Here is a 14485-nt window from a genome sequence, read left to right as displayed (position 1 = left end):
CTCTCAAACACTTCTTTAGTTTATTCCCTGTATGTAGATGAGAAGAGTTCTCGTCTTCAAAATATATTCAAATCGTGCTTTGTCAATTTCCTTGAGAAAATAGTCAAATTTGTTAGCGTTTCCCCAAATAAATGTTGCATTAGTTTCGGGGTGCTCTGTTCTACAGATCAGACCCTTGAGATAGTGAATCTGAGACGAGATGAATATTTTGTAGTCAGCATTTCGGATGGCGTCCTGTTATAGCCCATGCATTATTCACTCATACAAATATGGCTGTTGACAAGGAGAAGCCATATCATTTACAAGGATGTGAGCTTGGGCGAAATTCACAGCTGGGATTTCGTTCTGAGGTTAATTAACAAAGCCAAGCTTCCAACGTTTCTCTCTCTCTCTCTCATTTTCCGCCAATGTGATTCAGATCATACAGCTGAAATAATGAATCCTGCTTCTCATTGTCTCTATACAATGAACTTTTATAATCAGGATGACAAAGAGAAATCAAATGAATGTGGAATAAGCATTATTATTCGAATGCTTTGGTAAACAAGTTTTGGTGAATTGACAATTCCCATTATAAAACAATTATACATGAACATCATTTTTAATATTGTGTTAATACATATGATATAGTACATTCTCACTCGCCACTCTCTAAAAAACAATAATTTTTCAGTAGCTAGGCGGTAGGAAATTAATCTACATTAGCATTTTCGCCTTGAAGAACGCACTGTGGGGCTTTGGGAAAGTTTACTCACATGAGTTGAAAGCCGAGGGGGCAGGAAGGGGGCGGCGCTCTAATTGTGGGCAAATAGTCTCGAGGCGTTAAGGCTATGGGAGATGAGACGAGAGAGAGACGTGCAGCGATGAGCATGCGGCGATTTACTGCGTCAGTCGGAAAATATAGCAAATAACTCTGTCTTTATGTGCGTTCGGCTGTTCCTTTCAATAGGAGGCATAATGGCATTTTAATGCAGTGATGTCATGTTGGACGGCTGGCAGAGCGCTGTGTTGTTGTCCCGCTTCCCTGTTGTTTCATTGGCTCGTCTCCAGGATGCTGGACCGTCCTCCACAGCAACGGACAGCTCTCGCAGAGAACGGCTCTTTGCACTTGATGTTTTCCTCTCTGACTGCGCTTTGGCTGGGTTTGTGTTTTCTGTTTCATTGAACGGGCGGTGAAATAGACACACACACAAACGCACATCGTGCAGCTGTCACACGCTCATACGAGCAGTGTTATACAACACACAAACAGGAGAGGAGTGACATGACATTGAGATGTATTTCTCAATAAATGTTCAAAAATGTATAAATAGTATCTCAAAGACATCGACGTGGAGTATAAGGTGTTTAAAGATCATCTCTGTGGTTGAAGGTGGTCCTGATGGTGACCGCTCTATGTCCCGACTCATTAGGTGCTGTTGCGTGCCGCAGAAACACACAGCTTAGATTTTACAGACACACGTGTACTCTCAGAGAAGATCTTGAAATGCTTGACCTGGTTGAAGACCCTTGATTGAGAGAAGCTCAGAAGAGGTCACGGAGAAGTGTTAGATGTTAGTGATTCGCAGTGGTGATGCTATGAGAGAATCTGACCGTCTGACTGTGATGTGCTTTGGCTCCAGCGCTGTGGAAAGCCGTAGGGGATTCCTGTCTCACCTGCTGTTTGGAGAGAGTCTCCAGAAACAGTTGCACAGTCCCCTGAGGAACGGAGAGATGGAGCATTAAACGAGTGTACTCCATCCGTCATTACAGCTCGTGATCTGGCCCTCGTGTACCCGACGCACGATTACACCGCCGACGCACCACTGAGGGTTTATTTTTTCCTTTTTATCACATTACACAAATAGTTATGTCCTTTTCATAAAGTGGTGAAATTACATGGCCAAATTTTCAAGAAGCTGTTACAGTACATATTGCAAAACACGATCACATTAAGACGTTTGGTGACTTGGGGATTTTTCTCCGGAGAGACTTTAGGACAGATGTGAGCTGCAGTATATCTTGGTGAATCTCATGTCCAGGTTAAAGAAAATGTAGCCTGTTTTTACGGTTAGATTTTATTTTGTGTTTGATGGCAAACACATTTTCACTTATGCTTTCGTGCAATGCTTTTATTGAAAGTAACTTACGTTTTATTCAGGGTGCATGTTTTCACATCAGATTCTCATGTAATGCATGCAATGCTGTCGAGTTTGTTTTTAATTTGCATCATTACTATCTCAACATTATTAATTATGATTCTTATAAACAAGATGTATTTTACTCTAATAAAAAGAACAACATAAAGAATTTATTTATTTTTACAAATGTTAAGTGAGATCCCGGGGGCAAGGTTGGATCCAGAACCAGTCTCCTCCTATTGCATTGCGATTGGTCGACGCTGGATCCAGTCTCCTCCCACTGCATCTTTTTTGTTGCTCTACCATTTCCGCATTGAGTCGTAACTAAAGTTATTCTTTTGACGGAAAAACAAACTCGCTGAAGACAAACTTTATTTCTTAAGGTATTAACCGTAACATATTTTATTAGATTAAGGTTCAGGGTAGTTTTAACATAACTGTTATCATTACTTACAGGCGTACACTAAATTACGTTTACACTGATAAGAGCAAACGTTGCAACTTAACTCTCCAAACTGCGGCTAAGTGTATAAAGTGGGAGGAGTTGGATCTGGATCCAACCACGCCCCCTGGATATTGTGTTCTGCAGTGAGGACCATCTCCAGGTTTTTGAGTTTCATGAGATTCACCAACATTTGCATAGTGTATTTCACTTTTGCTTGATCTCGTTTGTTTTTCCCCACAAATGTAAACATTTGAGCCACGTTGGGTCTCCGTTTTGTCTCCTGGGCTTTGATAGAGCAACCCCTGAGCAATACAGTTTTCCTTCGGGATATGTTTTGGTCTCTCTTATTTTTCTTCCCGTCTTGTTTTTATTTCATGTCGGTCTCTCTCAGTGGAGATCTGTGGCACGTTGTGGGACGAGCATACCTCTATATGGGCTATCAGATGGGAAACATCCCTCTCTCTCTTAATTTCTTGCTTTCTCTGACCTTCTCTCACAGCTCTTGCTTTTTCTCCCAAACTCTCTCTCTCTCAATCCTTGGTTCAAGACACAAATAAATCTCCATTATTATCACATCGGTCACAAGCAGGCGGCCCAATCCAGCAACTTCAGCTTTCCAAACCCCATTCTGTACTACCGAAATAATTGGAATTAAATTATTAATGAAGGATACTTAAAAAAGATTGTTTTATGATTCGCCATTAGTGAATTTGCTATTCATCATTTATCATTTAAATATTTGTCGCTTGATTTATGTGGGGATAATGCAATATAGGCTCCAATTAACAATACATGCTCTGTGTGATATGATTTTCAGTTAATGCAAATGGAATAAGCAAAAAGAAAGGACGCGACTGCATTCCTCAAATGTAATTTACCCGGCCAGTTCTGCCAATTTTAAATGACATTGTACATTTTAATTCTTGCTCTCTTTTCAAAGGTTTCACACTTATACTCATTGAGCCGAACTGCCGTTCATTTACATGGAAAATTACTTGCCGAGTTGGGATATCCGTCACGTTCACACCTATTTACTTTTTGGAGTTCTAGCAGGGTAGCAGGTTACGGAGAACTCAATACTAACCAACTTCTGTTTGTAGTTTGTAGTAGAAACACTAGAAATTAGCTTGATACCTAAATGAGATCTCAGTTGTTTTATTTAAGTGTCCTGAGCTGTAAAACAGCAAACTCTTGGGCCGTAAAGTTTTCCCCTACTGCGAGCAGCACTGCCGCTGTGATTTCTGGCACCGTGGCTTTATGTTGCAGCCGGGCCGAGCAGAACAGATCTTAGGCCTCCGTTCTCTCCTAAAGCTCTTGGCTGATTGCATTATTCTTGTGTTTGTCTGGTGAAGAAAAATGCCACGCTCAGTGTAGAGAGGGTCAGCGGAGAGATGGGCTTTGAGTATCTTTCCGTGAGAACCCCTCCTCCCCGAACTCACAGCTGAGCTCCAGACCCCGGGCCCCGGATAAATAGTGCCTTTGTTCATCACTCAATGGCATTAGGCATGGGCTTCCTATGGGGGTCACCACCAAGCCTTGTGAGGGGGCAGAAGGAGAGGCTGAAAAAGAACAACACGTCTCAACCATAAACTTCAAGCGGATCAGCGCGAGAGGGCCAACGTTACTTGTGGTGTGATGATAACATTAAATCAATATAAAATTGATACAATTCAATATGGCTAATTTCTAAGGAGTTAAAATATTATATATGATCAAAATATTATGTATTATAAATATGTTATATTTTGTATTAAGAAAAAACATCCACACACAGGATGTGACATCATTTTCTAAACAATGTATTTCCCCAAAATAACTGTTATGTGAAATTTCTTTATACATTTGACATGTATAGATACAGTAAAGTAACATGCAGTTTTATGTTTCAAACAGAGATGGCGCTATAGAGGCAAATGATACAGACTACAGCTTTTATAGTCCTGAAAATAGGCTTTATTTTGATCAAACGGGGTGTAATTTGTGACCCATACGTTGACCCAAATGAAACCGTAAGCTTGGTAAGCATACGGCGAGCTCGTAACAAACCATCCAGATCTTTTTTGCATAATAAATCTTCCAGAGTTAACATCCTGGTTGTATAACTTTTTTTTATTTCTCATTGTGACTAGTAATCTGTGTAACATGACAAGAGACGAGTGAATATCTCAAATTCCTCTGCGCTCTGTATTGTTTTGCAGATTGCTGGCTATTATAACAGCGAGAGAGAGCGCATTCCCAGAATCCCATGGGCTAACATTTTTGCGGTTGTGAGAGCGTGACATCGTTTTTTCTGCGCTCAACTTTTTCTTGTCGTCGTGAACGATAGCATTGTCTGCGCAATTTGTTGCCACTCATCGCATTTTGACAACATTTTTGAAGTGTATTTTGTCCCCCGTCCCTTAAGAAAGCTCCTGATGCCAGCCGAGGTCTGGAAAGGCTGGTGGAAACTCTCCTGTGTTCCTCTCTGACCACACAGTGACTGCCCACCTTGTTCTTAAACAGAGAGAAGAGAGCCCGGTAAAAAAAAAACGAAAAGCGCTCGACTCAATACCAACGTTCTAAACCAGTTGTAAAATGGCTTATTCTTCCAGTCACCATGGTGACAATTAACAGTGTTTCAAGGACTTTTGTTCAAGGCGGTTTGAACAGACCCCCACCGCCCCGATCCCTTTTCGTTGCAAAGTGATTTTTCACAACGAGAGAAAAAAGCCGTCTGTTTTGCATAAACAGTAAGGAATCGCATCCAAATGGAGGCTTCACGTTTCCCCCCCTTTTAAAGTAAATATGTAGCTTTTTACTTCCTGGTCTTTCAAGCCCGGCGCTCACACATCTTTGAGAGTTTGGCTCGGCCTCCTCAGCTGCACCGAGTTTCCATCAATGGGCCTCTTCTACCCCGGCTTCTTCCCCCTCTCGCCGCTTCCTCTCCTCCTCCCCGCGCCCGGCTCTCCATCTAGAGCGAATTACAGACATCAAGGATGCTGGCAAGATATGAAAAGGCCTCAAACTGATTAAGTAATTATCAGTTTTCCCAGCTTCATTCAGCTCCGTATCATGAAAGCATATCAAATTCCATATTTTGTACCTCTGAGTCAATTTGTAGCTCATCGGCTCCCGGCGTAGGTTTCCATGTGACTGATGCATATTCAGGTTTTTTCGAAAATGGATTCCCTGTCCTTCGTGCAAAACATCTAATGCGGCCGCTTCAGCGGGTAATCGGAGAAGCCCAAAATGGACATCTTTTTACACTTGCAGATTCACTTTCAGGGCTAAGGAAAGACGTTATTACTTCCGTTTTGATTTAGAGACGGCAGAGAATCAGACGAGGTAGTCCGTGAGCGTCCTGAGAATTCATGTGCGAACGTTAGCATTAAATGATTTAAACACACCTCATCTCCACCTCATGCAGTTTTGCTTCTGTTGTCTCAACAAGTTACAGAGCCTGAACAAACTTTAATTTAACGGATAAGATGAATCTACGAGACCGCATTAAGTGTGTTCATGTGTGACTGCGTTTTTGCTGACATTTCCAGACTCGCGTTCATTAATATGTGAAATAAATTAAAATTACAAGGGCTTGTTGATATTTCAACTTTTTACGACCATCTTTGCTCACTCTTGCAGTTATTTAGCATATTGATAATGCTTCCATTTCTGTTAAGGACCTCAAGGAGCGTGTGGAGAACAGGTAACAAGATTACCTTAGAATAGCCCTTTTTTCTTAGGTCACCCAGAAAGCCTAGAGATGCCCTAGCAACCACATAGCAACATCTTGGCAATCAGCCCGCAACCACTCTTGCATCACTGTCCAGTGCATTTCCTCTAAAAAATGTCGAAATGTTAGTGACGGGTTACAGTATATGCTAACATGGAGTTTTCTAAGTGAGCGCAAGCGTGTCCTGTTGTACACGGATAAACGGCTTTTCATAATAAACTTTCGTCTTGGAAGTTTTCACGTCGCCCCGGTAAGCTTCGTACCTCAAGGTTAACTGAGCGATGCCAGAATCATGTATTACCGTCACACCTGCACCTCCGTGGCATCCTTTGGCCCTGGAATATGTTTTCCCTCAACGTCAATTACACAGTTGACTATAAAGTTTTTAGCGTGACCAAGCCGGCACTGTCTCCTAGGGTTAGCTATGTAAATCAACGTATCGAGCTTGCGACGGGGAACTTCACTCCAGGGTCGAAAGTCAGCCGTGCACGTAGCTAAGGTTAACTTACCTCGACTTCACGTCATTGCAGAATTCTAATTACTCGGGTTGTCTTCCCTCCGTCTGCGTTCTCCATCAATAACATGCCATTTTTTAAACCAATGGGTGGACTTAAAATCAATATTTGCTGTCAACAAACAAATTGTGTAATCTCCTTTATTTTAAAGAGGGCGCGTCTTTAGTTTGGCGACCGCTATTAAAAACCGAAAAGGATGAATGATTTAAAAGGATGTGATATCATCTCCATCAAAACAAACGACAGTGAAAAATGAACGCTGGCCGCATGACAGCGAGGGAAGGGGGGAAAAACAGCACATTTAAATATTTAAATGCGCATCCGCCATAATGATAAATGACAACCGAAAACTAGAATCAAGTAGCTATTGATGCAGAAAATGAAATGGGGAGACAGAGAGAGAGAGAGAGAGAGAGAGAGAGTGAGGGAGATGGAGAAAAGAGAGAAATTAACCGAGAAAAGTTGTCGGATAGCAGTTTCATCTTTTACTGTATGCTGGTCCAGCGTTGTTCAAACGAAATCTTCAAATTATAACAAATGTTATTTTTTGTTAATGTAATGTAAATGTTAATGTAATGTAAATGTTAATGTAATGTTAGTTTTCTATAGAGATTATAGTCCATTAACTATTACTGTTTGCTCTGGGTTTTATATTTTTGCAGGAATGTTTTAAAAAGACATTTTGGGTGAATATTTTGTTGTCTTTTAAACAAACAATAATGGTTGGGTCGCCACTTGATGCGCAGTCCGGGTCCTGATGCAAAACCACTGGAGCTCTTTTTGACTTTGAAAGTACATATATACAAAACTATAAAAATGCAAATTGGACTCTTCTGACTCTGTCATCTGTGTTTGTGTCTAAAGGGAAACAGTGTGGAGATGTCCATGTGGCTTCCAAAGAAAACCCAACTTCTAGGCTGGTCCGAATCTCTGAAGAGAAGCGGCGTCGAACTGCCCGCCGACTTCGACCGTCAACTGAGTGCCCTTAGAAGCAAATGGGATCAACTGGAGGTGAGGTTTGACTTGTCTGTGTTCACTCCCCACTGTATGAACATGAGCTGCAACATCTCAGAACAAGGGGAATATGAAACCTGTTCGGAAAACCACTGTTAATCGCTGTTTAAAAAGACTCAAAGCAGCACATCAGTCGAGGTTTCTTTATAGAGAGAAAGTGCTTCCTGATACAGGTGAGCATCCCACATTGAGAATGATCTTTCCCTGAACCAGAGCACCCGCTGAGATGAGAGCGAGGGAAACATTGAGAGGCGAACCAGACCGAAATAGACACCGAGAGAGATTGAGAGATTGTCAGAGTAAATGTCTCTCATGTATTTTTGTTTCTCTTTGTTATATATGGGTTCTTCATGGATACAAAGATACCCTGTTTTTTCTGGCATAGTTGATATTAAAGAGCTTTTTTGAGCTATTATAAAAATTTAATCTCTGCAGTCTTAATGCTTGTAATGTTATCATACCGTTGCAGTTTCTTCTATTTTTAAGCATTTTATTTTTCTAAAATACTGGAAAAAGTGAAATTTACATTTAAGCATTTAGCAGATACTTTTATCCTTAGTCGAAAGTGACATTTTTTCTGTGCGACGGCATGACTTTAAACCAGTGGTTCTCAAACTGGGGGCTGTGGCCCACTGGGGGGCCCCAAGATGGATCCAGGGGGGCACAGATTTTGTGGCATTATATAAAATAAAGACATTTATTTTAATGTAATAATTTTATGTAATCAAACAACGGAAAAATAGGACCACCAACCAAAAGTATTGATGTTCCAGCATTGTATAACAGAATTGGTTTTTGGTTTAATTAAATTATAAGTTTAAGATGATACGTTTTTATAAGGGGGTCCACAAAGCGATGCATTCTACACAAAGGGGGGCCGTACGACGGAAAAGTTTGAGAAGCACTGCTTTAAACAACCAGCTTTTGCAGCTCTTAGACACTAATTACATTTAAAAAATGTAATCTTTGCTAATACAGTGCAAACATGTTCAGTCACATTGATGTGCTTCGACTGCAGAGCTTCTCATAATTAACATAACGGCCTTTGATCTAAAACACGTTTTTTGTAGAGTTTCACACAACTAGCTTTCTTCCATCAAGTGTTAATTCCAGCTAACCATCGATACGCGATGAGTGGCGTCTTTCTAGCGCGCGTGCGACAGGAATAAACCGACAGCGGTGCGTAGAGTTCAATCCGAGCGCTGGCGCGCCCGCACCTCAGCATTATGCCGCCTCCATTGCATATTAAACAAGCCTATCAAGCCAGCCATTGGCATCTGCTGTGCTGACACAAATTGTGAATTAAATGAAATTGATGTCCTCTGTCGTATATATTTATGAAGACAGACCATTCTCTGAAGTATTCTGCTTATGAAGAATTTATGATTGCAAACTGTTCCCGAACAAAATAAAGTGGCAATAAATTCCTGTTTTTTCGCTGCGTGACCCTCCAAGGGCATCGACTTCACCTCCCACCGAGACATTTGTTACACAGAGAAAACACAATGGCTAAATCTGGATTCCATTGATGCTAGTCAAATGATTTGTATTCAAATGAGTGGAAAGGACAGTGGCATAAAATGAGAGCGAGAGAGACAGAGGTACAAACAAACAGATGCTTATAGAAATCATATGCACTAGTTCATAGAACTGCAAGTTTTGGGCAGCGAATACATTTTCTGTAGAAATCAAAGGAAATATATTTGACACTATTTACGTTTGTAGACCTTGAAAAGTATTTAGCAAATACCAAGAGCGAGACTTAAACTTGCTTTGCGTTTACATTTATGCATTTGTGTAAGTATTTGATTTATGTACTTTCACTATTTCATATTACTCTTTAGGGCTATTGTATGTCTTTTTTTATTCTATTTTTGTTTAACATGTTTTCTTTGTAAAATTGTAAAAAGCGCTATAAAAATAAACTTGATTTGAAACGTTGCGCTGCTAACACAATGACAAAGTAAGAAAGTGTCATCATGCATCACTCTCTACTCAACACGCTACATGGCATTTTGTATATTTTGGTCTCACAAAAAGCACTCTAACATGCAACCATCATTGGCTTCATAAAATGACAATAAGGTCTGATTTCGCCCCAGTCAAGCTTGTGGAAAACCTCGAAATTAGTTATTGGCCGAAAGAGTCCATTTGCACCATAAAGCTAAAACCATCTCTCATCAAAGAGCAGAGCTGCCCATTTTCCTCTTTAAACACTGTGTTGACAGGAGCGGAACACAGATGCGTTAATAAAGGGCCGGAGTGTGTGTGCGGTGGAACCCCGAGAACTTAATTGAATCCGCATGCTGAAATAGCCACTTCATAGCGCCGTCATAATCACATCTGTTTGCATTCCAGCTTCTGACACACGGCACAAATAAAGGAAGGACAATTACGGCAGCCAGTGTGTGTATTAATTGGATAATGGCGTGTTTTGCGGTTGCAATTGCCATCTCGGTATACAGGGTTCAACCTGCACTCCGTCTCCAAAAGTGCGATTGCTATGCAGGTGGAGGAACACACACACACAATGCTCAGCATGGGTCTCTGTTCGCTCGCTGTCAGTGGAGGAAAATTGTTCAGCGGGGACCATTTCGGAAATCATTGGTGTAGTTTTTTTGCGGTTGATTGTTTGCTATTCAACAAACATTTGAATGTTGCTGTAAAATGTCACTTTGTGTGATGAGATTTTAACCCTCTCAGACCCATCAGATCAAACACCGTTATCAGAGACTTCAGGAGCGTATAGAGGCGGTTTGGATACACAGTCTTCTCCAAATCTCACTTGTCAAATGAACACAATAATAAGAATGAATCATGTTCTGTATCATAATAAATCTTGCCATTGCATTTATGTTTGCTGTTTTTTAAGTGTATGCATTGATGTATGCATCTTGTGATATGAGTAAGTCATCCTTTATAAACATTTACAAAATTATTTGCACACGTAATTGAAACATATGAAATAAAAATAATCAGTTTATAGAGCAAATCCACAAAAACGTTTGTAACTAAGCCGTTTTGGGTCACCATTGACTACCATGGAAGTGAATGGTGACCCAAAATGTCTTGGTAACAAAGTTTCATTAAAATATCTTAATTTGTGTTCAGCACAACAAGGAAATGTATACAAGTTTGTAACAACTGGACGGTGAGCAAATGATGACAATTTTCATTTTTGGGAACTATTGCTTTCAAACAGAACGAGCGATATGACGCAAAAGTGATACTATTTATTGCATCAATGTACCACCATAGTATATATCACATAAAATACTATTGATACCGTGGTATTATTTGACATATTATTAAACAATGGTTGATTCGCAGAAAGGATGTTCTGTTGTGTTTGTGTTGCGCTCATACGGTCCTGTGTGACATCTCTGTTTGCGTCCAATCAGAAAACCCTAGCGGAACATGTGGAACCCAGCATGGGCCGTCATAGCCAGCGTGATCTTCTGTCTCCGGACACCAACAGGATGGTGACCCAGCTGGAGACCCGGATAAAAGAGTTAAAGATCTGGCTGAGAGAAACCGAGCTCTTCATCTTTAATCTGAACCTCAGACCAGAAGCAGAGCAGTGTGAGGATGCCCAAGATCAACAACACGGCCCGCAGGACAGCAAACAGCTGCAGCACTTTAAGGTTAGCAGTACATTTGCATTTACATGTACAATGAAATACAAAGAAAGAAAAGTGCTTATATAGTAAAGAACCTCCTTCTGAAAGTAACCCTGCTTCTCTGGAGCCGCGGTCTTTTAATAAATTCAGGGCAAGAGCACCCGTCAAATCTCCTGACTGAAAATCTATATGAAATAATTATTTGAGTTAAAATCCTGAGAAACAGCTTGGAGTATTCATCAAGACGTGTCAAAACACAGGTAGCCCAGATGATTACATTTCACCCAGTGACTGAAAAACACAAGTGTAGAAAAGCGTTAAATATTCACAGGGCTGAATGAACAAGAAGCATGACTTTACTCTTTGATAAAAAGGCACGCTGCCAGAACGGTTTGCATCGATTTCACAAAAAACATCCAGAGAAAAGAATAATATATGGATTGGAAATATCGACACGTGTGATTTTTATGGGCAGTTCTGCCATTGCACTAAACAGATCAACATGAGGGTTAAGTAAGAAAAAGAATGATTACATGCACTTTTTAGTGGTTGCTCTCAAGCATGAATTGGCTGAATGGTGTGATCTTAACTTTACGATATCTTAATGCAGAATAAAAACTGTACAGTTTAAACTGCTGAGGGATTTAGGACAGCTCAAAACTCTATTGCAGATTACAATGATTTTAAAAAGTATTGTTATTAGAGGTGCTTGCTAAGGCACAATATCTGCTTGTACTTGCAGTCTAAGCTTCAGTAACTTTTGTCTCATTGAAGAGGGATGTGCTGTAGTTGATAAGATGTTTGTCTGGTGGACAGGCAAGCATCAACTAGTTTTGACTTAAGTGTAATAATTTGAGTTACGTAACTATGCGGAAGTATATCAGCCGCTGATATTTATCTGCCGATTTTTGGTCAATTTACATTTATGCATTTGGCAGACGCTTTTATCCAAAGCGACTTACATTGCATTGTACTATACATTTGTTTCTAGCTATGTGCAATCCCCTGGGATCGAACCCTTGACCTTGGCGTTGCCAGCGCCATGCTTTAACCTCTGAGCCACAGGAAAGCACAGGAAATGTAAAACCATATGCAGATCGGTTATAGCCAGGAGCGGTTCTAGGGAGAGTGGATATCCGGGGCTTAGCCCAGAGACATCCATTTATGTGTCAGAATACACTTATGTGTCTAAAAACATGTGAAAAACGCAAGCCGCACGTTTTCTCGTCAAAGCGCTCGGGAGCTTGCGCTGTCGTAACTTCTGCCATTGCTAAGCAACCATAAGCCGCGCTCGCCGTGAAGGTTCCAGCAAAGAATATATAGATTTTTAGCACGAACACGCCAGGAAAAAAGAACGTGTCGCATGACATGCACGCCGCGACGGCCCCTCTATTTGAGTGCACTTGTCGCGCTTCTACATTTAAAATAACAAACTTGCGCACGCGAAAGACGCAAAATATGAACAGCCCCTAAGTGAATCGTACAGGGAATGGTAATAAAAACAATCAGTGCTTTACTGAAAACATGCGGGGCTTCAGCCCCTTTAGTTAGTTAGCGCCGCCCCTGCTAATATAATAAACCAATAGTATTATTATAAACTGCGTTTATTTTTATGAATGAAGTGTGTGGAAGCACTGAGTTGTTTGATGTCCAAATCAAATATTAGTTCATGTTGTTAATACTGTATTTTAAAAATTTGATAGCAAAGTTAACGTCTGAAGGTTGTCTTATTTGTATTTTTTATATTACTTTGTGGCTCTTATATAATGTTGGCTTGTAAAATGGATCTGATGATGTAACAATAAACTACTGTAGCTAGGATATCTTAATGCGTTTGCTTTCGAAATTAGTAAGTAGTTATTTGTTTTAAAAAATTCTACTGGTGCATCCATATACTCAAATATTTATAAATTTAGCACAGATAGAGGTGGTGTTTAGTTACTGTAACATATGACAAGCAATGGATTATTGGTTTAATTTTTAGTTGACTTGCTGTGATTGTAGCTTTTTTAATAAGAAAATGATGCGTGGTTGCTTTCAGGAACTGAGTTTGGTGTTTCGCATCATTTTAGCCCAGATTTTCGCAGTAAAATGAAACATCACTTCAGCGGTTTAAGAGATACATGTTCTGCTCCTCAAACAGAGACAGATCTTTATTTATCGCCTCTCGACTGAGGCAGGTAGAGTTCGTGTCCGTTCGGTTTGAGATTCCTTTAAGACTCCAATAAAACCCTGAAATATGTTGAAAGGAGAGATAGCGAGCGGCTTCGTTATGAGTAACAGATATGGTCAGCCTTTAAAATGTCATCATAAAAATGTCCGTCTTCCACTGAATAAAAAACATGAAGTTCGTTACGTCCTGGGGGGGCAGTGGAGTGGTCTAAAATTAGACACTATTGTATCTTAACCTTCAGTGGTCAGACAGTTCAGAGTAGTTGGCTGCCAATTTCAATTCTTTCATTAATAACTGTCTTCTCTGTAATAGTGTGCCTTCGTGATATTAAAACCCGAGGGCTGGACACTTCATGTCAGGGAGAGGAGAGGACTCGAGAACCACGTGCCAGCTTTAGTCATTGGATAACAGGCATTTTTACTCTCTAAATATCTATATAAATCTTTGTAAATATTGAATACGGACATTGGATTAAATGATGAAGCGTTTTGCATGTTTGATAGCTGGTAAGACAAATACAATACTCTGTCGTGATTTATTCACTCTCATGTCATTCAGAGTCATTTTTTATGTGGAACACAAAAGAAGATATTTTGAGAAATGGATCCATGCAATGGGAAAATGTTGTTTGGTTCTTTAAAAGAAAGTCATACAGGTTTGGAATGGCGTGAGGGTGAGTAAATGATGAAAGAATTATAATTTTGTGTGTGTGAACTGTCCTTTAAATGACGCTCGAACCCTTGCGCCTCAGTGTGTTTTTTTAAACCTTTGGGTAGAGACATGGAGACAGTTCTTGCAGCCCATCCTGAAACAGCTTCAACTCCAAACCACGTTCCTATTAAAGACGTTCCACCGGAGAATTAGACTAAATGGAAATCAGACTGAA

At 40.3% G+C, this 14485-nt stretch overlaps 1 protein-coding gene across 2 annotated transcripts in view; it reads left to right on the top strand.

Annotated features, from left to right (window-relative positions):
• akap6 (A kinase (PRKA) anchor protein 6) overlaps window positions 1-14485 on the top strand; it is a 114371-nt gene that overhangs the window by 83850 nt on the left and 16036 nt on the right. For both annotated transcript variants that reach the window (XM_057343893.1, XM_057343892.1), the window contains exons 10-11: window positions 7657-7803; window positions 11208-11450. In XM_057343893.1, the coding sequence (XP_057199876.1) occupies window positions 7657-7803; window positions 11208-11450 (390 nt within the window). The remainder of the gene's footprint in view (window positions 1-7656; window positions 7804-11207; window positions 11451-14485) is intronic.

This window comes from Triplophysa rosa, linkage group LG10, assembly GCF_024868665.1.
Source record: "Triplophysa rosa linkage group LG10, Trosa_1v2, whole genome shotgun sequence".
Lineage (NCBI taxonomy): Eukaryota > Metazoa > Chordata > Actinopteri > Cypriniformes > Nemacheilidae > Triplophysa > Triplophysa rosa.
Note: the sequence above shows the minus strand (reverse complement) of the source record. Positions and strands in the feature narration are given on the sequence as shown.